This window comes from Triplophysa rosa, linkage group LG4, assembly GCF_024868665.1.
Source record: "Triplophysa rosa linkage group LG4, Trosa_1v2, whole genome shotgun sequence".
NCBI classification, from domain to species: Eukaryota; Metazoa; Chordata; class Actinopteri; order Cypriniformes; family Nemacheilidae; genus Triplophysa; species Triplophysa rosa.
The window spans coordinates 32,354,054-32,379,553 of record NC_079893.1 but is presented as its reverse complement, the minus strand read 5'-3'; the positions used below and the strand labels follow the sequence as shown (position 1 = coordinate 32,379,553).

At 42.8% G+C, this 25,500-nt stretch overlaps 3 protein-coding genes across 7 annotated transcripts in view; 1 reads left to right on the top strand and 2 right to left on the bottom strand.

The window, feature by feature from the left end:
* The window catches only part of LOC130552881 (NLR family CARD domain-containing protein 3-like), a 69,944-nt gene that overhangs the window by 44,005 nt on the left and 439 nt on the right, over nucleotides 1-25,500 (bottom strand). Inside the window, exons 2-6 of one of the 2 annotated variants that reach the window (XM_057331547.1) lie at nucleotides 22,679-24,710; nucleotides 22,438-22,611; nucleotides 22,181-22,351; nucleotides 21,918-21,964; nucleotides 19,889-21,323 (exon numbers count right to left, since the gene is read on the bottom strand). In XM_057331547.1, coding sequence (XP_057187530.1) covers nucleotides 20,767-21,323; nucleotides 21,918-21,964; nucleotides 22,181-22,351; nucleotides 22,438-22,611; nucleotides 22,679-24,537 — 2,808 coding nt within the window. In that variant the 5' untranslated portion in view covers nucleotides 24,538-24,710 and the 3' untranslated portion in view covers nucleotides 19,889-20,766. Of the gene's footprint in view, nucleotides 1-19,888; nucleotides 21,324-21,917; nucleotides 21,965-22,180; nucleotides 22,352-22,437; nucleotides 22,612-22,678; nucleotides 24,711-25,500 lie in introns of those variants that run through there. The other variant, XM_057331549.1, reaches the window with a different exon arrangement.
* On the top strand, nucleotides 685-17,119 carry LOC130552869 (NACHT, LRR and PYD domains-containing protein 3-like). 4 transcript variants are annotated; one of them, XM_057331523.1, is made up of 10 exons: nucleotides 685-805; nucleotides 1,630-1,831; nucleotides 1,950-2,072; nucleotides 2,391-2,418; nucleotides 4,651-4,784; nucleotides 5,396-7,243; nucleotides 10,776-10,949; nucleotides 11,036-11,206; nucleotides 11,619-11,665; nucleotides 11,749-17,119. In XM_057331523.1, exons 2-10 carry the CDS (start codon nucleotides 1,674-1,676, stop codon nucleotides 12,276-12,278), a joined length of 3,213 nt encoding a protein of 1,070 aa, XP_057187506.1. In that variant the 5' UTR covers nucleotides 685-805; nucleotides 1,630-1,673; the 3' UTR covers nucleotides 12,279-17,119. The 4 variants fall into 4 exon arrangements, with proteins under 4 accessions (XP_057187506.1, XP_057187507.1, XP_057187509.1 ...); XM_057331524.1 differs by lacking the exon at nucleotides 2,391-2,418 and having other exon boundaries at nucleotides 686-805; nucleotides 4,671-4,784; XM_057331526.1 differs by lacking the exons at nucleotides 2,391-2,418; nucleotides 4,651-4,784 and having other exon boundaries at nucleotides 686-805; nucleotides 5,399-7,243.
* LOC130552915 (zinc finger protein 501-like) lies at nucleotides 17,616-19,772 on the bottom strand. Its single transcript, XM_057331603.1, has 2 exons — nucleotides 19,432-19,772; nucleotides 17,616-19,259 (listed from the first exon to the last, which is right to left on the bottom strand). Exons 1-2 carry the CDS (start codon nucleotides 19,565-19,567, stop codon nucleotides 18,247-18,249), a joined length of 1,149 nt encoding a protein of 382 aa, XP_057187586.1. The 5' UTR covers nucleotides 19,568-19,772; the 3' UTR covers nucleotides 17,616-18,246.

Here is a 25,500-nt window from a genome sequence, read left to right as displayed (position 1 = left end):
TAAGCTGGTTTGCCAACCGCCAGTAAAACTCAAGAAGAAGTTACTTCCGCTAATCCGCTAGCGCCTCAGAATGGAGTTTACCAAGTGGCTTGCACATCTGCCACAAAAACGTCTAGATGATGTACAACGTCTTGCAGACAAATTTTCGCTAACGGCAAGATCAAAGCTAGAGAAAGGATACAAATTCTTCGTTGAACAGTACCTGTTTGATTATGAAGGTAAGTGTTTTGTTTTCTTTTTGTGTTAGCGAAGGTGCTAGGATAAGTACTTGAATACGTGTTCTGTCAGTTTTTTTTCTCACTGTTGTTAAATTCCAGTGCGACGGCAAAACGGAAGTTCTTCTTCTTCTTCTTGTTTGTAGCAAGACGGATGTTATGATACACTGCTTTGCGAAAAGGCGGAAGTTAAGTGACGTCATTGTGAAAAGGGCCTATTGGCCCTGCCCGGTTCGCTGTAAGCCCTAGCGCCAGTGTTGCCAGGGTCGCGGTTTTCCCGCACAATTGGGCTATTTTGAAAATGCAGTTGCGGGAAAAATTATGGTGCCGCGGCCGCCAAAATGTTTATATGTTAAATTTATATTTTAAGGATGAATGTTAATTGATGATATTCTTAATGCGTATGCTTACTCAGTGTCGGTTTATGTACAGTTTATAGCAATAGTTTAATCAGTGGTGGCATCTTAATTCTTTTTTCTTCCGGAGGGATCAAGTCTCCACATGACCAGAAACGAAAGTGAAAGAAACAGAGAGACGCCATCACGGGACTTTAAACTAAAACAATGGGCGTTTAAAATCTGCCTGATGTGGTAAGTTCATATGTTCTTGGGTTTTATTGCGTTAATAAAATGCTGTTGTTGGTGTAGTGCGCTTTTTACACGACGTTTCAAACGGCATTAAAATGGTTTGATATGGTTTTCAAGCGTCTGGTGAAACCACAACGGTGGAAACATAGCGTCGATAAAAATCATTTACGTAAATCTTTATGTACTCACACTACACTGACTATTGAATATGGGCGGAAAAATGTTCTAGCAACGTTTTGCTAACATTCACAATGTTATGATAACATGTTATGATGTTTTTTAGTTCCACTAACGTACCCTGATAGCACACATGATAGCCTACATTTGACAGCATATCTGCAATAAATAGGCTTATTCAACCTGATGCGGCGCCGCAAGATCCGACAGGCGGATGACATCAAAGTACCGCGAGAGCGATTCGAAAGCAAACTTTTTATGGTTTTTCGAATCGCTCTCGCGGTACTTTGATGCATGTCATCCGCCTGTCGGATCTTGCGGCGCCGCATCAAGTCGAACAAGCCTAATAGTTTGCTCATCTGCGGTATGTCTCGGAGACGTCTGCTGTCACATGTTATATTAGACAACTAGAAGACGTCTGTATGATGTTTATGATTTAGAATGGATGTAAAACTGCTCTTTCTAAGATGTTTATCAGATGCTTTTACACAGCAGATGTTTTCCAGATCTCCAGATCTTTGGTAATGATAATGTTTTATACCAACTTTTTAGAATGGCATGTAATTAAAACGCAATTTTTATGTTACTCCAAGAACGTTATTGTTAACTTTGAGAACACTTTTGAGAAGCATTTGTGTTTTCACATAAAGGTCTTCTTGACTGCGTAAGGAGTTATCAACTCCAGCCCTCCACAATGAGTCGTCATGGGGTAAAAGAGGAGGAGGTCGAGGTTTATCAGAGCCAGATGCCCAGAGTATCATCTCCAGAACCGAGCTGTGTGTCAGTGAGGAGTGACCAGTCCATGAGACAGCCGCCTATATTCAGTGATGGTGCAGTGACTTCTGACCCCAGGTATTAGAGCACACGGCAAACTGCACCTAATGCATTTAATACTTTGATTTAACTTTTCCCCTATTAGATTATTGAACCATAGTCATTAACAAAATCATTTACATTTGTCTTTTCTCAGCATCAACAGGTTGAAGAGATCCAGAACATCATCTCCTGAGCCTAGCCGTGTGTCATTGAAGAGTAATCAGTCAATGTTGGACCCCATAGATTTCAGGGATGGAGCAGTGAACTCTGACCCCAGGTACAGTAAGAAAGCTATTTATTTATTAATAGACACTTTATTCCAAAGCATCTCACAATGAATTCAAGCAACACTGTCAGTGTAACGGAGGCCAGCTAGTGTAAAGCTGTGCAGTGTGTAAACCTCACTCCCCGACCAACAGAGACGCTCTAGCGACAGACGCTAGAGACTGCGGTTTTTAGCCTCCTCGTTAGAGCGCCCGTCTCCCATCCGGACCGACACCGGTTCGAGGCCCGCGCAGAGCGGGGCGAGTAGGACCGGTTACATCAGCACTATCCAGTGTTTTAGTTAAATAGACAAAACCTTCTTTGGTTAAAGGGCCGCTAATCCAGGTGTTTTCTGCAATGTAAGAATAGTCAGTGGTATCCCCAGAATGTCTCTGTAAAGTTTCAGCTCAAAACACACCACATATATTTCCAGAGGTGTATAGTCCAGGGGCCAAAGAGTAAAAGTCCTGCCATATTTTTGTTTCACCCATGAACCCATGAGCTGATTTCACCAGAGGAGGAACCAAGTCATTCCTTTCAAGTCACAAGCAAGTCTCAAGTCAAATCCAAGTCCTCAAAGAGTTAAAGTTATTGAGATAATTAAGTGACTAATGAAATGATGATTGCGCATTAGTGATGAACACCTGCTGTTATTGAGAATCACAGAGGATCAGATGTTGATGTTTTATTGGTTAAAATGATGCCACCATCATGGAGATCAGTGTTAGCTTTAGTTGAGCTCTTGACCCGTGACCCCTGTGTTAGATTTCTCTCTGTATCAATGCATGTGCTGTTGTAAAGAAGAGAGATCAGAGTTTGCTTTAGTTGGGCTCTTGACCCCTGTGTTAGATTTCTCTCTGTATCCATGCATGTGCTGTTGTAAAGCAGAGAGATCAGTGTTTGCTTTAGTTGGGCTCTTGACCCTTGACCCCTGTGTTAGATTTCTCTCTGTGTCAATGCGTGTGCTGTTGTAAAGCAGAGAGATCAGTGTTTGCTTTAGTTGGGCTCTTGACCCTTGACCCCTGTGTTAGATTTCTCTCTGTGTCAATGCATGTGCTGTTGTAAAGCAGAGAGATCAGAGCTGTGCAGTGAGCAACTCTTCACTGTTTTCATATGATGAGATAATCATCAGGCACTGACCTGTTTACAGCCTAAATATCTTTTTTCACATCTATGTTTAGGTTTTACATAATAAACCCAGTGACCCCACAGCGTTCAAGCAAAATGTTTCTCTAATAGTTTCAGTAAATTAATTTTAAATAAATGTAACGCATATAAAAACTTGAACTCCAGCACTTTCTAGACACATACAGACATCAAGAACCAGCATATGAAGCTCAACAATGGTGACAATCAACAAAACGCTTCATGCTGCAATGAATGAAAAACTCCCATAATGCACTGCAGTATGACTAATTATTGTCACCACTGTTGAGCTTCATATGATAAATGTTCATGTGTAAAAGCCTGATCAGAGTTTTTATCTCAATATTGAAGCATTATTGTGACATTAATTTAGGAGTTTTTTAATATCCGAACGTGTTTAATAAACCCAGAGAGATTTAAACCAGAAACACTCATTCGTGCAAAGTATAATCTGTTCTGTTCTTTTAAGATTTGATTCAGCATTGCACAAATGTTTGCTGTAAAACAATTTTGTAATTGCTTAGAGGCAAATCTCTTTGAATGACTTAAAGGCTCAAGAGCTCAACTAAAGCAAACACTGAGCACAATTATGGTGGCAATGTTGTTGTTGTTTTCTTTCTTTCAGCTGTTGTCATCCAAGGCTGTGGCTGAAGTCAGTTGTAGTTCTTGTGTTTCTCTTTTCTTCAGTGATGTTGATTGTTAACAGCAGGTGTTCATCACTAATGCTCAATCATCATTTCATTACTCACTTAATTATCTCATGAACTTTCACTCTTTGAGGACTTGGATGTGACTTGAGACTTGCTTGTGACTTGAAAGGAATGACTTGGTTCCTCCTCTGGTGAAATCAGCTCATGGGTTCATGGGTGAAACAAAAATATGGCAGGACTTTTACTCTTTGGCCCCTGGACTTTACACCTCTGCCCGGCGGAGACCTTTCCAACGAGTTCGGTCTCGTTTCTCTAAGTCTTTCCAGACCAGAGATACGGATGTTCAATGTTGGTTTGTCAATCCGAAAAAAGTAAATTCTTCCCGAACGCTAAGTCATCATCGAACACGGGCTCATCGGAAAGGTCTCCTCCCGGCCTCCTTTTATGTTCCATTTCACACCCAGCAACAGCACACATTTGTTGTTTCTTAGACATTTATGTCGCTGGCTAGTGGCTACATCTGCTCTTGCCTGAAAATGGCTGACATCATGTCTCTGGCGGAAGGTGGAACTACCCGCTCACAAGACAGAGTCTGTGAGCGGTCATGGGCAGGCGAAAACAACGTGACATCAGATTGATAGGGGATCGCCAACAGCCTGTTTTGCGTCACTGTTGTGGTTTAAAGGCGATTACAAAAAGAAGAATAGATGGATTTGTATAATTACAGGGTGTTTCTGCACACACGCGACTCAATTTCTGGTAGATAAACATTTAAAAGTGCATTTTCTGGGATAGCGGCCCTTTAATCTCAACAGGTTGAAGAGACCTAGAGCGGCATCTCCAGAACCCAGCTGTGTGTCAGTTCAGTATGATCCATCCGTGAGGCAGTCATCTGTATTCAGTGATGGAGCAGTGAACTCTGATCCTCGGTTAGTACTTGCATGCAGTCTATCACAGTCTTGACTCAAACTTGACAGATGTGTTACTGTTAAAACTCTTAAGTTCCTTTTAAACTCTATGTTTCTTTCTATGTTTGGATCACAGTTCCCTTTGAACTCTAGGTTTCCTCATATAATCAGACCAAATTCATAAATGGGTTGGATGTTGTGAGAGAATATTCTAAGCAGAGTTCTGGGAATACGAGTCCAACACAGGATTGTATTCGCGTTAGATTTCTCACTCGTTTGTTTCCACACAGGCAGCCCTTTATATTAGGTACAGAAAAATAACACAAGAACAGCTGCAAGCGAATTATGTTTAGGTTTCATCTTATGACCAAATAAGGTATAACAAGGTATCTACAAGCAGGTGTGTCCGTTTATAACCTAACAGACAAAGAATCTCGGCCCCCTTCTCTCCATGGCCTTGCATACAATAGGTTATATTTATTCATGTGGGAAACTAAAACCTAACAGTTAAAGTAAGATGGTCCCAGCTTCTGGGCATTCGACAACCCTATGACACATCATATCACTGTGTGTATTATTCATGATGGTTGTTCTCATGACTGTAATTGTAATTTTTGCTGCTCTTTTCTCAGCAGTGAGAAGATGTGGAACAAGACAGAATCAGACCTACTGGAGGAGACTGAAGACATGCAGCAGGATTGTCATGATGAATCAGTGGATGATGTTCTGCAGAGAGTGAAACACAAACACAAAAGCATCATGAAGAACAAGTATGAGAGTTTATTTGAGGGAATGAAAGCACAAGAGAATCAAACGCTCCTGAAGAGAATTTACACACAGCTGTACATCAGAGAGGGAGAGAGTGAAGGAGTGAATGAAGAACATGAGGTTTTACACATGGAGAAACAGCCCAGAAGAACACAAGACTTACAAGACACTCCAATCTACTGCAATGACATCTTCACACCTCAATCTCATCAAAGACACAAAATCAAGAGCGTTCTTACTAAAGGCATCGCTGGAATTGGAAAAACAGTCTCTGTGCACAAGTTCATTCTGGATTGGGCCGAGGGAACAGCCAATCAGGACGTAGATTTCATGTTCCTGCTTCCGTTTCGAGAGCTGAACTTGATTCGAGAGCATCGCTACAGTCTTCACAAACTTCTGCTGGACTTTCATCCTGAACTTCAAGATGTGGACTCTCAGATTTATGAGGAGTGTAAAGTTGTGTTCATCTTTGATGGTCTGGATGAAAGCAGAATGACACGGATGTTTTCAGACCACAGTGAGAAAGTTTCTGATGTGACGGACGCTTCATCAGTGGCCGTGTTGATGTCAAACCTCATGAAAGGAGATCTGCTTCCCTCCGCTCTCATCTGGATCACCTCCAGACCAGCAGCAGCCAATCAGATCCCCTCCAAATACATCACGCGTGTGACAGAAATCCAGGGATTCGACGACGCTCAGAAGGAGGAATATTTCAGGAAGAGAATCAGCGACGAGCATCAAGCCAGCAGAATCATATCCCACATTAGAAGAGCGAGAAGCCTCCACATCATGTGTCACATACCGGTCTTCTGTTGGATCTCCTCCACTGTGCTTCAGAAGATCCTGACACAAGATCACAGTGAAGAAATCCCCAAAACTCTGAGTGAAATGTACATCCACTTCCTGCTGATCCAGATGAAGATGAAGAATGAGAAGTATGATCCAGAGAGAGATCCAGAGATCAACAGAGAAGTGATTGTGAAACTGGCTGAAGTGGCTTTCAAACAGCTGATGAAGGGCAATGTGATGTTCTATGAGGAGGATCTGAGAGAGTGTGGGATAGACATCACTGACGCCTCGCTGTATTCTGGCATCTGTACTGAGATCTTTAAGGAGGAATCTGTCATTCATCAGAGGAAGATCTACAGCTTCATACATCTCAGTCTTCAGGAGTTCCTCGCGGCGTTCTACTGGTTTCACTGCTGTACATGCAGTACTCTCACAGTGCTTGGAGATTTTCAACCGTTGTATAATCTGCTTAAAGGTGCAGTAGATAAAGGTCTTGAGAGTGAAACTGGTCATCTGGATCTTTTCTTGAGGTTTCTGCTGGGCCTCTTGTTGGAGTCCAATCAGAGACTCTTACACGATCTACTGACACACACGGTGGACACCTCACAAACCATCAAGAAAACCACACAGTACATCAAAGATCAAATCAAGGGTAATGATGGTCTGTCAGCTGAAAGATCCATCAATCTGTTCTTGTGTCTGTTTGAAGTGAAAGATCAGACTCTGTACAGAGAGATCGAGGAGTTTGTGAGATCAGACAAACACTCAGAGAAGAAACTCTCGGCCGCTCACTGTTCAGCAATAGCCTACATGCTTCAGATGTCAGAGGAGGTGATGGATGAGTTTGATCTGAAGAAATACAACACAACACAGGAGGGCAGAAGAAGACTCATACCGGCTGTCAACAACTGCACAAGAGCTCTGTGAGTATTACATTTACATTTACATTTAGTCATTTAGCAGACGCTTTTATCCAAAGCGACTTACAAAGAGTATAAGGAGCAATAAGCGATATGTCATACAGGAGCAATAGTGCAATAGGTGCCAATACAAAGTTACTAGTTTTACCAAAAGCTAGCCACTACCTGTTGAGAGAAAGGAGAGGGTTAGTGTTTTTTTTTTTTTTTCATCTGTCTGTCAAGTATTCACAGAAGAGGTGGGTTTTAAGTAGTTTTTTGAATGTTGTGAGAGATGTGGTTGACCGGACCGAATTAGGAAGAATGTTCCACCAGGAAGGAGTTGTGAATGAGAATGAGCGGGAAAGCGATTTACTGCCCTTATGGGAAGGCAGTACAAGACGCCGCTGGTTTGCAGAACGCAGGGATCTTGATGGGGTGTAGGAGTGTAGGAGGGTGTGAAAGTATGTCGGTGCAGATCCAGTGATAGTCCTGTAGGCAAGCATTAGTGACTTGAATCTGATACGGGCTTCAACCGGTAGCCAGTGGAGGGAGATGAAAAGGGGCGTCACGTGAGCCCTTTTGGGCTGTTGGAAGATGAGGCGTGCTGCTGCGTTCTGAACCAGCTGGAGCGGTTTGATAGCCTTTGCAGGAAGACCAGCAAGGAGAGCATTGCAGTAGTCCAACCTTAAGATTACCAGGGCCTGGACAAGGAGTTGTGCCGCATGCTCAGTGAGATAGGGTCTAACCTTTCTAATGTAGAATAAGGCATATCGGCATGACCACGTTGTCTTTGCAATGTGATCATTGAAGGACAACTGTTCATCAAATATGACTCTGAGGTTCCTGGCTGTTTTAGAAGGAGTGATTGTGGTATTGCCAAGTCGGATGGTGAGATCGTGTTGCACCGTGGGGTGTGCCGGAACTACGAGTAGTTCTGTCTTGGCAGGGTTCAGCTGGAGGTGATGCTCTTTCATCCAAGCCGAGATGTCCTCTAGGCAGGCAGTAATGCGAGCTGCTACAGTGGTATCGTCTGGGTGAAACGAGATTTAGATCTGGGTGTCGTCATCATAACAGTGATAGGAGAAGCCGTGTGCCCGTATGATGGGTCCCAGGGATGACGTGTAGATGGAAAAAAGTAGCGGTCCAAGCACTGATCCCTGAGGGACCCCAGTGATCATGTGGTGGGCAGTGGACAGCGAGCCCCTCTATGACACCCTGAAGGATCTGCCGGAGAGGTAGGATTTGAACCAGCGGAGAGGAGAGCCTGAGATTCCTAGTGATGACAGGGCTGCTAGCAGTATCTGGTGATTGACGGTGTCAAACGCTGCAGATAGGTCTAGCAGAATCAGGACCGAGGATTTAGATCCCGCCTTGGCTAGCCGCAGTGCTTCTGTGACCGACCGATAGCAGTGGAGTGGTTTGTTTTGAAGCCAGACTGCTTGTCATCCAGTAGTTTGTTCTGGGATAGGTAGGACGACACCTGGTTGAAAGCTGCCCTTTCAAGTGTTTTTGCAATAAATGGGAGGAGAGAGACAGGTCTGTAACTGTCGGTAGTAGAGGGGTCCAATGTGGGTTTCTTCAGTAGGGGTGTGACCTGGGCCTGTTTGAATGTGGATGGAAAGGTGCCGGTGAGCAGGGAGGTGTTAATGATGTGTGTGAGTGCAGGTGCGAGTGTGCTGGATGTGGCCTGAAGGAGATGGGAGGGTATTGGGTCAAGGGGACAGGTGGTGGGGTGGCTGGAGAGAAGTCTGGTGACTTCAGTGTCAGTTAGGTGGGGTGGGGTGGAGAGGAGAGTTCAATGTTTGTGTGTACCGAGGTCTGAGGTGCTAAGAATTGTTCGCTGATGGATGATGTTTTCTCAGTGAAAAATACAGCGAAGTCCTCCGCGGTCAAAGATGAAGTGGGTGGGGGAGGAGGGGGGCAAAGAAGAGAGTTAAACGTCTTGAAAAGCTGCAGAGTGTTAGGCGCATTGCTTACCTTGGTGGTATAGAAAGACGTTTTAGCTGTGGTAACACTAGCAGAGAAGGAGGACAGTAGTGACTGGTAGTCCCCTAGGTCAGCAGGATTCTTGGTCTTGCGCCATTTCCTTTCAGCAGCCCTGAGTGTACTCCGTTATTCACGGAGGATGTCAGACTGCCAGGGGGCAGGAGGGGGTGGCGCGGGCTGGTCTGGAGGACAGAGGACAAAGGTTATCTAGACAGGATGTAAGTGTTGAGCATAAGGTGTCGGTGGCGGTGTCAGCATCTAGAGATGCAAAGTTGGAGGGAAGAGAGGATGTGACTTTAGCAGAGAGGGTGCTAGGAGAGAAGAGAGCGGAGGTTCCATCTAAAATAAACGGGTGGTGGTGTTGGTGTAGTACATATAGGAAGGAGTATGTTGAAAGTGATGAAGAAGTGGTCAGAAATGAGAAGAGGTGTGACTTGAATGTTATCTGTGGTGGAGTTACGGGTGTAGATGAGATCAAGCTGGTTTCCTGATCTGTGAGTACAGGCTGTGGCGAGGCGCGTGAGGTCGAACGAGGCGGTGAGGGTGTGGAAGTCAGAGGCATAGGGTTTCTCTAGGTGGATGTTGAAGTCCCCGAAGACTACAAGAGGGCCGCTATCCTCCGGGAATGATGAGAGCAGCACATCTAACTCTTCAATGAAGTTGTGAAGAGGACCTGGGGGGCTTTAAAATACAACAACACTAAGCTGAGTGGGAAAAGTGATATTAACAACATGGTATTCAAATGAATGGTTGTTGCATAGGGAAGATAGTGGGGAATATTTCCAATTATTGTTGATAAGCAAACCTGTGCCTCCTCCTCTTCCAGTTTGGCGGGGAGGGTGAGAGAAGGAGTAGTTTGTGGAGAGAGCAGCGGGTGTGGCTGAGCCTTCAGGATGAATCCATGTCTCAGTAAGACCAAGAATGTGAATGTCAGACTGGCTGGCAAACTCATGGATGAAGTCAGTCTTGTTCACAGCTGACTGGCAGTTCCAGAGACCCATAGAGAGAGACAGAGGTGTAGAAGGGGATGTGTGAATGGGACGTGCGTGAAAGTGAGCGCGTCGTGCCTTGCGTCTTGGGTGAGAACGCTGTATGCGGTGGAGTACAGGAATAAACTTGAAACACATGGTGTTAGTATACACGTAAATAAAACAAAGCTTATGTTAAATATAGTGATGTGCCTTGCTGGTGTCTTTGCTCGGTGGAGTCGCGCAGGTAGAGTCGCAGGTCTTTACACTCGTCGGTCTTCACACGAGGAGGGCTGACGCTTCCGCTGACGCTTACCGACGCTGAGATTCGCGCGAACAGAATACAGCTGGAACACGCCTTCTCGATTAGCAAAACAAAGCCTTAACGACTTGAATGGGCCACGGATCAAACAGCAAACAAACTTGCTCCGTGCGTTTTAAGTGCAAAATTATAATGTCAAGCCGTAACGAGTGGCTAACGGCAATTAATTTAATGTGACTTCAGTAGCAATGGAACAAAAATGCTATTACAAATGACTAACTAACTTAATGCTGAATTTCATTTTCAAGAGAGTCATGGGAATTGTTTTATTCTCTTTCAGACTTGCTGAGTGTAATCTCACAGTTGAGTCTTGTAGAATTATCTCTTCAGCTCTTCAGTCCTCAGATTCTCCTCTGAGAGATCTTGATGTGAGTAACAATGATCTTCAGGATTCAGGAGTGAAGCTGATCTCTGATGCTCTCAACAACACAAACTGTCATCTACATATACTGAGGTGTGATTGACTTTTATCAGGTTAAGAACTAACAAAATTCAACATAATAACTCATGATGTTAGCTTTTATATCTGTATGTTTGTAGATTATCAGGTTGTATGGTGACAGATGAAGGATGTTGTTATTTGGCTTCAGCTCTGAGTTCAAACCCGTCGCACCTGAGAGAACTCGACCTGAGCTACAATCACCCACAACACTCAGCACTTCAGCTGCTCGCTTATCAAAGTGATCCAAACTACACACTCAACAAACTCAAGTATGACACACAACACTATGACTGACACATACTGACCTGTGTGTGTGTGTACTTGTTTTTATACATAGTGGTGTCCAAATGTCCACAACAGGGCTGCCAACTATTGCATTCTGCTTGAAGTGAGATTTTACGTTCCGGGAGGGAGGGGATGTTTTTTTTCTAAAAATGCACAGAAGTAATGTTTTTTGTAAATCACGATTGTAAAACTACTTAAATGTCCTAATTTAAATCCTGGATTAATCTAATCCCTGTACGGGAAACCGCCCCAAAATGTTTGCAGCCAAACTATGCCAAGAACATCAAATTCACCAAGTATCTTGTGGTGGAAAATCAGCGTCTCAGTTTGACAGGAGACTGTTCATCATATCAGCCAGTAAGTGCTCTTCATGTGTGACTGTTTGTCTGTTTTTAGTTTAGACTATGGAGGACTTTGCAGGGTTAAACCGGGACTGCAGAAATGTAGGTTTTTACTCTCACACATTTAGACCTTTTACATGTTCTAATGTCTTATAGATGTTTTAATGCTGTCGTTTTTCATTCAGATTTATGTGATCTCACACTGGATCCAAACACAGCCAACGTTCACCTCATGCTGTCTGAAGAGAACAAAAAGGTCACATATGTGAAAGATCCTCAGCCGTATCCTGATCATCCAGACAGATTTGAAGGTGTTCCTCAGGTTCTGAGTAGAGAGAGTCTGACCGGACGTTGTTACTGGGAGGCTGAATGGAAAGTGTGGGCCCGTATAGCCGTGAGCTATAAAGAAACCAGCAGGAAAGAAGCCAGTAATAGTATGTTTGGACTTGATGACAAATCCTGGAGTATTTTCTGCAATTCCAATGGATTTAACGTTTGGCACAACAATAAAACCAAGAACATACCTGCTCCTTCATCTTCATCTAATCGAGTAGGAGTGTTTGTGGATTGTTCGGCCGGCACTCTGTCCTTCTACAGCGTCTCTGACACACACACACTCACACACATACACACATTCAACACAACATTCACTCAACTGCTATACGCCGGAATTATGATTAATTTACTCAACTCTTCAGTGTCTCTGTCCAAATAAACACACACACACTGTTTTTGTAGTATGACTGAAGGGGACTGTATTAGGTTTGAGCAGTGCTTAGTTTGTAAATTCTGAGGTGCTTGAGGAGCTGTGTCCACCGAGGCGCATTTACGTGGCTGAAAACGTCCGCTGCAGGCGCATCGTTCTGCCCAAAGTTGAGCAATTTTCAACTCTGGGCGCTCGGTCGAACACCGGCGCTGATCGTGGGAAAAACGCATAGCACCAGCGCAGAGTGCGGAAAAAAAACGTCAGCTGATGGCTTTTTTTAAAAGCGCGGCGTTTCCATAGGAAACAATTGAAAAAACACATCAGCCGCAGGCGTAAACGCCTCCGTGGACACAGCCTCTAAGGGGGCGTGTCAGATCCAGCAAGTTAGTGGGGTGGGGAGAAGTAACGGAATGTGCAATCTCTGAGGGTTTTTCTATCAAACTATTTAGATGTATTGAAAATGCATATAAAAAAGCCTAAATGGAAATGCACATGCGAAGATAATCTCAGAATTATCAAAGAAATTTAACGTGATTTTATCTTGAGTTTGCCTTAGTTCAAATGCACATTAAGGTGATGGAAACAGTTTATTGTCATAATGATGATGTTGTGAATATTTGTGCATCTAAACAAATAAAATACAGCCCTCAACATTTGTTAGAATTCAGAAGTTTAATGTTAAACATAAATTACACCAGCGTGCAGGTGGAGGCTGCCACGTCCCAGCCAGCAAAGACACATGGGTCCAGAAGGGTTTGATGTGGGCTGTCTTCTGGGTCTGAGCTGGTTTTGTCCGTGGGTTCCATGTAGGCCCCACATGGGTTAGCCCAGATGAAATCAACACTGCTTAGTGTGCATACTACAGGCTGATAAATGTGGCACTGAATGTTGGAGTGAATGAGATAATGAAGTGATAACAAGCAGAATCACTGATGGACACAGAAACAACAAGAACACAAAGAAATAAAACACAACAACTACAACTGACTTCAGCCACAAACACCATTAACATCTTTATTTATTTATATTATTGAGAATAAACAGTTTTTTTCTGTTCATGTTTTATTGAAAATAACTGGTTTGATGTCACCATTATGTGATCAGTGTTTGTTTTAGTTGGGCGAGAATCGAGCGATTCTGTATTTAATGATATGGTTAGATCTGGCACGCTCTTTGCGAAACTATCTTTAGTAGTCGAGGTAATTGTTCTACCCTGTCGATAAGAGTTAAGCGACTGATTTCTGCAGTGCGCAGTGTACAAGTTATAAGATAGTGTTACGGTCTTGGTCTGGTCGGGGTTTCATCTGCACGTGGGTTGTGTTGTTATTGTCGAGCACGTGGTAAGCCGCTGGCTGACCGCGTGCTCGGTGTCTGCGTATTTCACCCCGCCCTCGTGTCTCCTTAGGCTTTCCCGCACTGGTGATTTTCCACTCCGCACCTACACGCCTGCTGACATGCTACTCATTAAGCACTCGTTCCCGTAATTACTCCACACCTGCCAACCTTTTCCATCTCATTATTTTTCCCCTTATATTCCCTCAGTGTATCTTGTCTGTTGTCTGATCGTTGCTTGTATTAGCCATAGTTTCAGACTGCCCCAGACGTAGCTGCGGCTCGTCTGTAGAAGTTTTTCCCTAGTCTTGTCATAGTCTTGGTTTTCGTCTCGTCTGGTCAAGTTAAGTCTTTCCCTCCTCTGTTGTCTCGTTTTTCTTGCTGTGTCCCGGCAGCTCTCATTGGCGTTCACCACCTCTACCCACGGCAGGCAGCTTTCCGCAGACGGAGCTCAGATTCCTCTTCTGGTCGTCATCAACCGCCACGTTCTCAGCATGGGTCCCGGGCCGAGTGAGGTCCCGAGATACTTCCCTCCTCGTCTCAGTGTTGGAGACCTATCCTCAGCCCGAGTCGCCGTGGTCATCCTATTGGGGACTCAAGTTCTTACCACCGCGGACAACACGTCCGCGGTTGGGGTTGTTCTCTGTTTATTGCTGCCTTGTTATATAATAAACATCTTCGGATTTTCACCGCATCTGGGTCGCCTTGTTTCTCTGTCATGACAGATAGTGATCAGTGACATCGTCGCTTTATCACTTTATCAACGTTAACCAATAGGTCCGATAAGAAGTCTGCGAACTCTTTCAGAAAAGTAGGCCAAACTTTATGAGTTGGTTTTGGTCGTTTATTACATTGTCTTCAGGTTTAATCACGATCAGATTTTTTCTCTTAGTTTTGCCTAAATTATTATTTTGTAGTATTATTCGGGGGACAGATACGGTCTCTATGCATTTGGAAGCAGTAACATTTATAACAGTTGAGTGGGAGGAACACAGACTATGGTTAACGTTTTGACTTACAAAATTATCAAAATTCAAAATTATCAACAAAGAGCAGCTTCTGTTCAATACACCATGACATCAACCATTTATTTAGAGCAAATAGTCTACTAAACTTTCATTCCCTCGTCGGTAGGTAGGAAGCGGCCCTGATACGATGATCCTCGCTGTGGGCGATGCGTTGCGTTCCATCTCGATCGGACTCCTGAAATCCCTCTTCAGGATCTCCGACTGCCGCATCCTGACGTCGTTCACCCCCGCGTGCAGCACGACAGCTCAGACATTTGCGTCGCCCTTCAGGATCGCAGGTACCTGCACAGAGACATCAAGAACACGGGCGCCAGGAAAACAATGAGTGCGCACCTTACCTTTAGTGGAGGAGTCTCCGATGACCACAGCGTTGCATTCTGTCTCGCGGAGGGCGGAAAAACGGTTCCTGGTCGGGATCTCGAAGACCGGTGGCGGCAGTTGGGTCATCGCTCCGGTCCTGGCTCGCGCCTTTCACTGTGGGTGTGCCGGTGCAGGAGTGAAGTTCATTTGGGCTGATTGTGTTCTCGAAGCCTGGGCTCTGTGCAGAGAAACACGCGGAGTAGAAGTGGTAGGAGTATTACAATCACGATGAAAACTTACCGCGGATTTGTGAGCGTCAGCCCGGGATGTTTCCAGTGCCGTTTTACGTTCTCGCAGCCGTGTCTGCTTCTCAAGTAAATCCTGGATCTGCTTCTCCACAGCCTCCAGTTCCTCCAGGACCTGGAAACTGGAATGCAGCTGGAGGAAGCAGCTGCTGGGCACCCGCGGGTTGCTCATCGGGGGCGCGGCCTGAGCTTGCTGAAGGCCTGTTGCGGTGACCTGATGGAGTTGAGTTTTGCAGAGGGTCGGTGGAGGACGGCTTGTTTCAAGTGGAAAGAGGTCTGGGTGCTGGGTGATCTTAATTGGTCAGTGGCTTGTATTTCTGATACAGATCTCTTTGGATGAGTTTTTGACTGTAGCGAGACTAGAAGGCCGTATAGATCCGGTTTAGTCATCTTCCTGTTTACGTGGACGTCTCGGTCGGAGAGGGCTTGACATAAGCTTGCTACGTTCCACTTCCCTATAGGTGGTATGGTGGATGTTACCGACGCGTAAGATGATGCTGGGGAAGGAGGCTGGCGCACAATGGATCCAGGTGATGACTGACGTCGTCATTTTGAAGTGGATGGAGTAGATCGGTGAGATGAACGACCCCGTGGCTGAGCTGGTGGCTTGGTCGCTGTGTCCTTGCCGGGGTTGGAGTGTTGGATAGCGCTTGAATGAGCCGCCGTGTCCTGGACAGTGGAACTTTCTTTTCCTGATGAAGAGGAAGTATCAGACATGTCGAAGTCTTTTAAGCTTGTCGTAGATTTTTTCTGTTTGTCTCAGAGCTGTTTTCCAGACTTGCGATGTCGAAGACTGAAAAAGTGCAGGTAAGACGTACCTATTTACAGAGGTGTATAGTCCAGGGGCCAAAGAGTAAAAGTCCTGCCATATTTTTGTTACCTCTGCCTATTTATTGAATAGTTCGCTGGGTCTGATAGGTCGAAGTCATGATAACTGATGCGGATCAGCTGCAATTGCTGATGCGGATCAGATGATTGCTGATGCGCATCAGCCGGGCTTGATTATATGCTCCGGCTCCTCCTTGAACTTTGTTAATAAAACATCATGTAAGGAGAGTCTTAGCACCACCTTCTACAACCACGCCACCATGACAGCGGGAAAAAACGGAAGTACAGGGATGTTGCGCCCTTTTAAAGGGACCGTGTGCTTCTCGTGCGCCCAGCTCCATTCCACCCAAACAAGCTAATTAGCCTCCTCCCATTACATGAACATGAGTAATAATTCATTTTTAAAACTATTAATATGCACTTGTAAACGCTTCATGCTTTTAATAAAAACATTGTAAATGTTTAATATTTGAGTCAGTTTCGAAAGGCTGCATCCTCGAGTCCTCCGAAGGATGCGATATACCGAGGGTCCTCAACATATAGAATTAAATGAGGACATAGGCTATTGGAAAAAGGAAGTATGACGTTGCTATGCCAACACATTGTGCTCATACCTGTCAAATTAATCAAAACGATTATAACATGATTTGAAGAAATAAAAAGTCGGTCAGTTTCTATCCTAAACAATACCAGAAGAGTTAAAAAATGTCTTGCCTTACTGTTTTAAACGTTTAAAAATCACTTCTAATTCTTATTTACTACATCATGTACTACAATAGTCTATTCCTATTTTTTACTTGTACATATTTACATACACACATAGCTTTACTCTCTATATCTTTATCTTATGTTTATTGTATTGTATTTCTTAATTGTTTATACCCATAGGCCCTTATTTAAATCATTGTGTCCTGTATTCTATTGTGTTATGGTCTCTGTGTACTGTTGTTGCTGTTTCTGTGTTCTGGATGCTCCTGTCACCAAAACAAATTCCTTGTATGTGCAAACATACTTGGCGATAAAGCTCTTTCTGATTCTGATCTATCTGCTGATTAAATACAATGGAAAAAATATATAAACTGTTTACATTTAAACACCACATTTTTGATTCAATGTGCAGCTGCTGCCGTTTATTCAAATAAAATACGCTGGTTCGTTGCGACGCAAAGAATTGTGGGTTGTCTCTAGCATTCCCCAAATTCCATACTGAAGGGTCATTCCGAACCGAAGTGCTGATTACAGACCACTTCAAAAGGCCCTTCGGAATGAAGGATTTCAAAGTGTACAACTGATGGACACTTCGCGCCCCCCCCTGATTCTTTATGTTACGACGGCGCCTCCTTGTGGGCATGGGATGATGATGCAGAAAGGCACTTCAAGTAACAGTTGTTTGGTCCCCTACACCCTTCAACCCAGCTCTCACTCCGGAGGGTAAATCCTTTGAAGGGCATAGGGATGAAATGTAGGGAAAATGACAGCAACAGCAGTCACGTTCTGACTTTCTACCTGATGGAGGCGCTAATATTTTCATATCATTGAAGGGAGAAAAAGACTTCACATTTGTTCTTTATTCTTTTTTCAACAAAAAAAATGAAGCAAGAGTTGCAAAGCAACAACAGAAGAAACAGCATTGTATTGTCACTCTGGTTTAACCATCCTCTTATTGACCCCAAAGCAACTTTGACATCTTCTACAAAAGTATCCTGGTTGTATTTTTGAACTTTGTATGGCAAGGACAAATACTGTATGTCAATAATTGTTATGTTTCCAGTTATTTTCAAACTTTCTTTTCTCATGCTTTCTGGAACTGTAGCTTGAATCAGGCGACTGCAAACTGGGTCACCCATTTCTTAAGTCTTAAAACAGGCTTGGGTGTATTTTTTAAACGCTAATTTAAGGTTGAGGAAGGATTTTAAAAGGCTGGTCATATCTTTTTTTAACCAGTACATTGATCCTTTTTATTATTATTTCAAAATTAAAAGTTTCAAACTAAACATATTGATTTTATTTCATCTTAATTACATGTTCTTGTAAACATTTTAACAGCATTGTAAGCCTCATGAAGTAGATCATTATAATAATAAGCATATGATAACATTCAGTGGCAACAACTGGTCAGTTCATCACAGAGCCCATTAAAGTAATCCTCTAAATCCAAACAACTGTGAGCATTGAGCTAAGACGCTATGATGATTCCAGTGCAGTTTGTTCTTCAGCATGTTTCTTCTGATGAGAATTTAAACTTCCTAAATAAGTGAATCTCTCTCCACAGATGGAGCAGTGATAAGGTTTCTCTCCAGTGTGAACTCTCTCATGGGTTTTTAGGACATCTGGTCGAGCAAACGTCTTGTCACACTGAGAACATTTATAGAGTCTTTCACCTGTATGAGTTCTCTTGTGATTCACTAAAGTGTCGTGTCGAGTGAAACTCTTTAGACAAACACTGCACTGATAAGGTTTCTCTCCAGTGTGAATTCTCTGATGATCTCTGAATTGACGTGGATCAGAAAATCTCCTTCCACAGTGAGAGCAGAGGTAAGGTTTCTCTCCAGTGTGAATTCTCTCATGAGTTATCAGATTAACTTTCTGACAGAAGCGTTTATCACAGTGTGAACACTGATAGAGTTTCTCCTCAGAGTGAGTTCTTATGTGGTCCTTCAGACCATATGACTGTCTAAAGGTTTTTCCACATTCACTGCACTCATACGGTCTCTCATCGGTGTGTGAACGCATGTGTTTCTTCAGATAAGGTTTGTGGTTGAATCTCTTGTCACAGTGAGGACACGCGTACGGTTTTTCTCCCGTGTGAATTCTCTGATGAACAACAAGACTTCCTTTGGTGCTGAAATATTTGTCACATTGACTGCAGTGGAAAGGTTTTTCTCCAGTGTGTGTCCTCATGTGAATCTTCAGAGTAGAAGAGAAGACAAAAGCTCTCCCACACTGCTGACAGTGAAAGTGTTTCTGGTCTCTGTGCTCTTGTGAATGAAGTTTCTTCTCTTGTAAGGTAGGAAAGCTGATGTCACATCTGGTGCAGGTGAAGAGTTTCTGTTCTGTGTGTTTTCTCTCATGTGTCTCTAAACGTCTCTGTGAACTGAATGTCTTTCCACAGGTGATGCAGGAAAGAGTTTGTGCTGTCAGTCGCTGTTTTGATGTAGAGGCCGTTTCTCCATCACAACATGAATCACCGCTCTCATCTGAAACAAACACAACAGCGTTAACAACAACCTCCAGCACATCTGAAACTACATCAGTGTCCACTGAGAATGAGAAATGTTTTTAGTGCGTTTGAGACATAAACACACCTTTTATGAAACAGTAACTGACATGACAGTGAAATAATTTGAAAAAACAATAGAGGAAACATACCTGAAGGGATGAAATCATCATCATCATCATCATGATTCTCATCTTCATCAGTGTGATGTTCTTCTTCTTCTTCTGCTGGTGTTTGTGTTTTCATCTCCATGAGTTTCCTGCAGTCCATCAGTGTGACAGAACACATGTTGAGTGGTCTGGTGTTCAGGATCTGCTGTTCTCCAGCGTTACAGACAGAATCCAGAGACTCTGTGGAGGTTTGATCAGTAGATTCATCCTGATTCAAGGTGTGATTACTGTCACACACAGTGTCCTGAGCGTCTGTGGGGTTTGTGTCAGTATAACAGAGTAAAGTGAGGCTGAGCTCCGAGTCCTGTGTGTGTCTGGACTTCTGTTCAGAGAGGAAATATATTTAGATAAAGCTATAAACTGTGACAGTGAGATTAAAAACAGTATTAAAATACAAACATTTAAAAGCAGTAAATGATGTTGAATGTGTCCAAACCTCAGTGTTGAGTTCATCTCCTCTTGTCCTCAGCTTTTCCTCCAGTAACGCCACCTCTTTCTTCAGCTGACAGATTTCTGTGATGAAATCATCAATATCCAGCATGGACAGATCAGTTCCCACTGATTTACAGCACATCTGTGACGTCATCCTCAACATCTCAACACAAACACACACACACAACACTCTGTTTAAACCACTAAAGAGAGAAAATCAGAGTGATGTGAACACGCAGCGCTTGATGTTTGACTTTCTTTCTTTCTTTAGTGGGTTTATCGGCGGACTGAAGAGCTGCAGAGCGACTCCTGCTGGACTGGAGACACAACACACTCAACACTAGATTCTTCACTTCATTTATTCTGATCATTACGAAAATTAACTGGTTCATCTGCTACAGTTTACATAAAAACAGTCTACCTTCTTATTTTTGGGTGGAAAATCCCTTTAAAGTCCCAATGAAATAAAAAATGACAATTCCTATTTCTTCATGGAATATTACTGTTTATTATAAATAGCTTATGAGTGTGAGTCATAGCCCTGTTGAAAAAAAACAGAATATGCTGGTTTGGTTTGTTTTGATGCTGGTTTAAGCTGGTCAAATTGCACTATTGTAAAATAATTTAAGGTGGTTGAAATGAAATGTGGAGAGATTTATAAGTTAAGTTTAAAGAGTGGTGTCTGTTTGGAAATGAAAGAATATACTTTGTCAATGGAACAATTGTAATATGCATTTCAATATTTCTTAGACAAATTACAGACACTGAATAATAATACAAAATTTGAATTTATTGACATTACTTGATTGATATTTACTTTCATTTCCAAATCACCTCTGACCTTGCTGCAAAGTCAATAAATTTGGATTTTGTTCATGTGAAGCCTCAGATGTTCATCACAGTAGGTTGTTCAATTTGACACAGAAATACAGATGATTTAGGAAATAATCTAAATCCAGCATACAGAGGTTGAGTGAATGTTGTGTTGAATGTGTGTAAGTGTGTGAGTGTGTGTGTGTCAGAGACGCTGTAGAAGGACAGAGCGCCGGCCAGCCGGTCCAGATACACCCCTACTCTATAAGATGGAGGTGAAGGAGCAGTTATGTAAATGTTTTTATTATTGTGCCACACACTGAATATATCAGCTGTGCAGAAGAGACTCCAGGAGTTTTCGTTCCATCCAAATCGACAGTCATCTCCTCCTCCTTTCCTGCCGATTCCTTTATATGTCACAGACACATCAGCATATCCCGTCCAGTCCACCTCCCAGTAACAGCGTCCGGTCAGACTCTCTCGACACAGAATCTGCTCAAAGTGCTCAAATCTCTCCGTGTGATCAGGATACGACTGTGGGTCTTTAACATACATGATCTTCCTGTTCTCCTCAGACAGAACGAGTCGAACGTTGGCCGTGTTGGGATCCAGTGTGATATCACAGACATCTGGACACAAGATTTCAACAATATCAAATATATTGATGATGACGAGTGGTATTAAGCAGATGTACAGGAGGAAAACAGAAAAGGTGAGTGACTACAGTCGCAAGAAATTAAAAAACATTATTTTGGAGACAAGATACAGATACGTCTTTGCCAGGCTGGTGTTAAGCACGTTCAAACGAAAAAAATAACCGTTGAATCACTGTTAAATAGGTTATAGAGAATATGAAGCTGACATCACGCCCTATGTTGCACTGGCGCCGCCATCTTGGGAGGATCATACTCCGCTGCTATTATTGTTTTGATATGTACCGTTACTTGTTTTGTTAGATGTATGGAGAAATCGAAAGCGAAAGAACCATGGGCTTTTCCTGAACGACTCGCTGTGTTAAAAACTGCAATAACATCACACAAAGACCGACCTACCACAGTTGTATTTCCAAATCGAACAAGAAAAAAAGATGGCGTAGTGACATAGCTTCACATTCTCTACTCTCAACATTGATTCAACGTTAAAGGGGTCATATGATGCGATTTTGTGTTTTCCACAGTTTGGACACAATGAGCAGAAGAGAGAATGTGAAGGGCAGGACTGACATTTTCTCAGTCCTGGTGTGATCCTGAAGTGTCCTCCATGATCCAAACTAAAGAGAGGGACAAAGACACTTAAGAAAACAGCGAGTAGTATTTTTGACAACAACAAAAAAAAAACATTATGAATCATCTCTTTTTTTGTAACATTACACCAAAATGTCATCAAATGGGAAACTCCTAACTTGCTCACTTCTGGGGAAACATATACAGTTAAATGTATACACACACAGGTCAGTATGTGTCAGTATTGGTGTTGTGTGTCATACTTGAGTTTGTTGAGTGTGTAGTTTGGATCACTTTGATAAGCGAGCAGCTGAAGTGCTGAGTGTTGTGGGTGATTGTAGCTCAGGTCGAGTTCTCTCAGGTGTGACGGGTTTGAACTCAGAGCTGAAGCCAAATAACAACATCCTTCATCTGTCACCATACAACCTGATAACCTACAGACACACAACACGTTTTCATACTCTTTATTTTGCATTACTGCTGAAATGTTACTTCAGTATAGAAATCCATAGACACACACCTCAGTGTCTGTAGATGACAGTTTGTGTTGTTGAGAGCATCAGAGATCAGCTTCACTCCTGAATCCTGAAGATCATTGTTACTCACATCAAGATCTCTCAGAGGAGAATCTAAGGACTGAAGAGCTGAAGAGATGATGTCACAGGATTGATCATTGAGATTACAGTCAGCAAGTCTGAAAAAAACAAAATGATTTTAGAAAAACTTTCAGTCTCTTCACTCAACATGAAGGTGATACTCACAGAGCTCTTGTGCAGTTGTTGACAGCCGGTATGAGTCTTCTTCTGCCCTCCTGTGTTGTGTTGTATTTCTTCAGATCAAACTCATCCATCACCTCCTCTGACATCTGAAGCATGTAGGCTATTGCTGAACAGTGAGCGGCCGAGAGTTTCTTCTCTGAGTGTTTGTCTGATCTCACAAACTCCTCGATCTCTCTGTACAGAGTCTGATCTTTCACTTCAAACAGACACAAGAACAGATTGATGGATCTTTCAGCTGACAGACCATCATTACACTTGATTTGATCTTTGATGTACTGTGTGGTTTTCTTGATGGTTTGTGAGGTGTCCACCGTGTGTGTCAGTAGATCCTGTAAGAGTCTCTGATTGGACTCCAGTGAGATGCCCAGCAGAAACCTCAAGAAAAGATCCAGATGACCAGTTTCACTCTCAAGAGCTTTATCTACTGCACCTTTGAGTAAAGTGTAAATTACATCCAAAAACTGTGACGTCTCTTGTTTATTGTAGTAGTAAAACACGTAGAACGCAGCGAGGAACTCCTGAAGACTGAGATGTATGAAGCTGTAGATCTTCCTCTGATGACTGACAGGTTCCTCTTTAAAGATCTCAGTACAGATGCCAGAATACAGCGAGGCGTCAGTGATGTCTATCCCACACTCTCTCAGATCCTCCTCATAGAACATCACATTGCCCTTCATCAGCTGTTTGAAAGCCACTTCAGCCAGTTTCACAATCACTTCTCTGTTGATCTCTGGATCTCTCTCTGGATCATACTTCTCATTCTTCATCTTCATCTGGATCAGCAGGAAGTGGATGTACATTTCACTCAGAGTTTTGGGGATTTCTTCACTGTGATCTTGTGTCAGGATCTTCTGAAGCACAGTGGAGGAGATCCAACAGAAGACCGGTATGTGACACATGATGTGGAGGCTTCTCGCTCTTCTAATGTGGGATATGATTCTGCTGGCTTGATGCTCGTCGCTGATTCTCTTCCTGAAATATTCCTCCTTCTGAGCGTCGTCGAATCCCTGGATTTCTGTCACACGCGTGATGTATTTGGAGGGGATCTGATTGGCTGCTGCTGGTCTGGAGGTGATCCAGATGAGAGCGGAGGGAAGCAGATCTCCTTTCATGAGGTTTGACATCAACACGGCCACTGATGAAGCGTCCGTCACATCAGAAACTTTCTCACTGTGGTCTGAAAACATCCGTGTCATTCTGCTTTCATCCAGACCATCAAAGATGAACACAACTTTACACTCCTCATAAATCTGAGAGTCCACATCTTGAAGTTCAGGATGAAAGTCCAGCAGAAGTTTGTGAAGACTGTAGCGATGCTCTCCAATCAAGTTCAGCTCTCGAAACGGAAGCAGGAACATGAAATCTACGTCCTGATTGGCTGTTCCCTCGGCCCAATCCAGAATGAACTTGTGCACAGAGACTGTTTTTCCAATTCCAGCGATGCCTTTAGTAAGAACGCTCTTGATTTTGTGTCTTTGATGAGATTGAGGTGTGAAGATGTCATTGCAGTAGATTGGAGTGTCTTGTAAGTCTTGTGTTCTTCTGGGCTGTTTCTCCATGTGTAAAACCTCATGTTCTTCATTCACTCCTTCACTCTCTCCCTCTCTGATGTACAGCTGTGTGTAAATTCTCTTCAGGAGCGTTTGATTCTCTTGTGCTTTCATTCCCTCAAATAAACTCTCATACTTGTTCTTCATGATGCTTTTGTGTTTGTCTTTCACTCTCTGCAGAACATCATCCACTGATTCATCATGACAATCCTGCTGCACGTCTTCAGTCTCCTCCAGCAGGTCTGATTTTTTCCAGCTGTGAGCAGAACAAGAGGAACTGGATCCTTCCATAACTTTGTGTGATTGTAGAAGTTTGTTCTACACTGTATCATCTGCTACTTAAATCAAAACATCGGAAGATTCTTCAGTGTCTGTAGAAACAGCTGATACAGACCGGATTTGGCAGAACCTGCTCACAAACTCCACAACTGGACTGAATCCGGATCAGAACATAATTCTGCATGCTGAACAAACACACAGTTTTGAATTACATTTATATGTACTGCACATAATAATTAAATAAATGTAATGTGTATGGACAGTATGTTTTTTACTCACTTGAGCACAGACAGGTGCTCTAATTTTAATTAAAGTTAAAAGTTAAAGTTTAATTAAGACTTTACAGAACATCAGTTTCCTTCAAAATGACCAGAAAAAAACATTGCAAAAATGAATGAAAATAAGTTTACACATACACTTATTTTTATATGAAACGTTTGTAGAAATTTAACTTGTACTGTATGAAATACACGTGTAAAATAGATCACTGTCAAACTGCCAGAAGTAATCATTGATTAACATTTAAAAACAGATGTACTACATAACAATATCTATTTATAACAAAATATAGATAACTATATGATATATAAAGATCACAAATTCATATATTTACTCTGAAATTTAGCCTAATCATTTTTGTAATTTAGGACAAATGTTGAACAAAGGCATCTCTCTTATGTGTACTATGGGCACGTGACTGGGCGCGTCCCCTTTAATAGTGATCGTCTCTATGATGCTTTTTAAAGTAAAAAAAACTCGTTCTAACATGGTCTTGTTTTCGTTAACACATGTTCAAAACGAACTAACGACACAGCTTTATGTTAAAAAACGCAATTAATTCCCTCATGGGGAACTTAAAGATTTACTGATTATAATGATCATGAAAGGTCGCGCTTATTTCACACGTGTGACGCTAAATACAAACAACTTACATTTACCTTCATATCATATCAAATCGTTTCAGTGATAAGGTAC

What these genes read in the sequence shown, in the direction of transcription:
- LOC130552869 (XM_057331523.1), top strand. Translation starts at nt 1,674, where the DNA reads ATGAGTCGTCATGGGGTAAAAGAGGAGGAGGTCGAGGTTTATCAGAGC. An exon ending in GCAGTGAACTCTGACCCCAG is followed by an intron (nt 2,073 to 2,390) that starts GTACAGTAAGAA and finishes CTTTGGTTAAAG; the next exon opens with GGCCGCTAATCCAGGTGTTT. An exon ending in ATCCAGGTGTTTTCTGCAAT is followed by an intron (nt 2,419 to 4,650) that starts GTAAGAATAGTC and finishes TTTCTGGGATAG; the next exon opens with CGGCCCTTTAATCTCAACAG.
- LOC130552915 (XM_057331603.1), bottom strand. Translation starts at nt 19,567, where the DNA reads ATGTGTTCTGTCACACTGATGGACTGCAGGAAACTCATGGAGATGAAA. An exon ending in TGATGATTTCATCCCTTCAG is followed by an intron (nt 19,260 to 19,431) that starts GTATGTTTCCTC and finishes TGTTTGTTTCAG; the next exon opens with ATGAGAGCGGTGATTCATGT.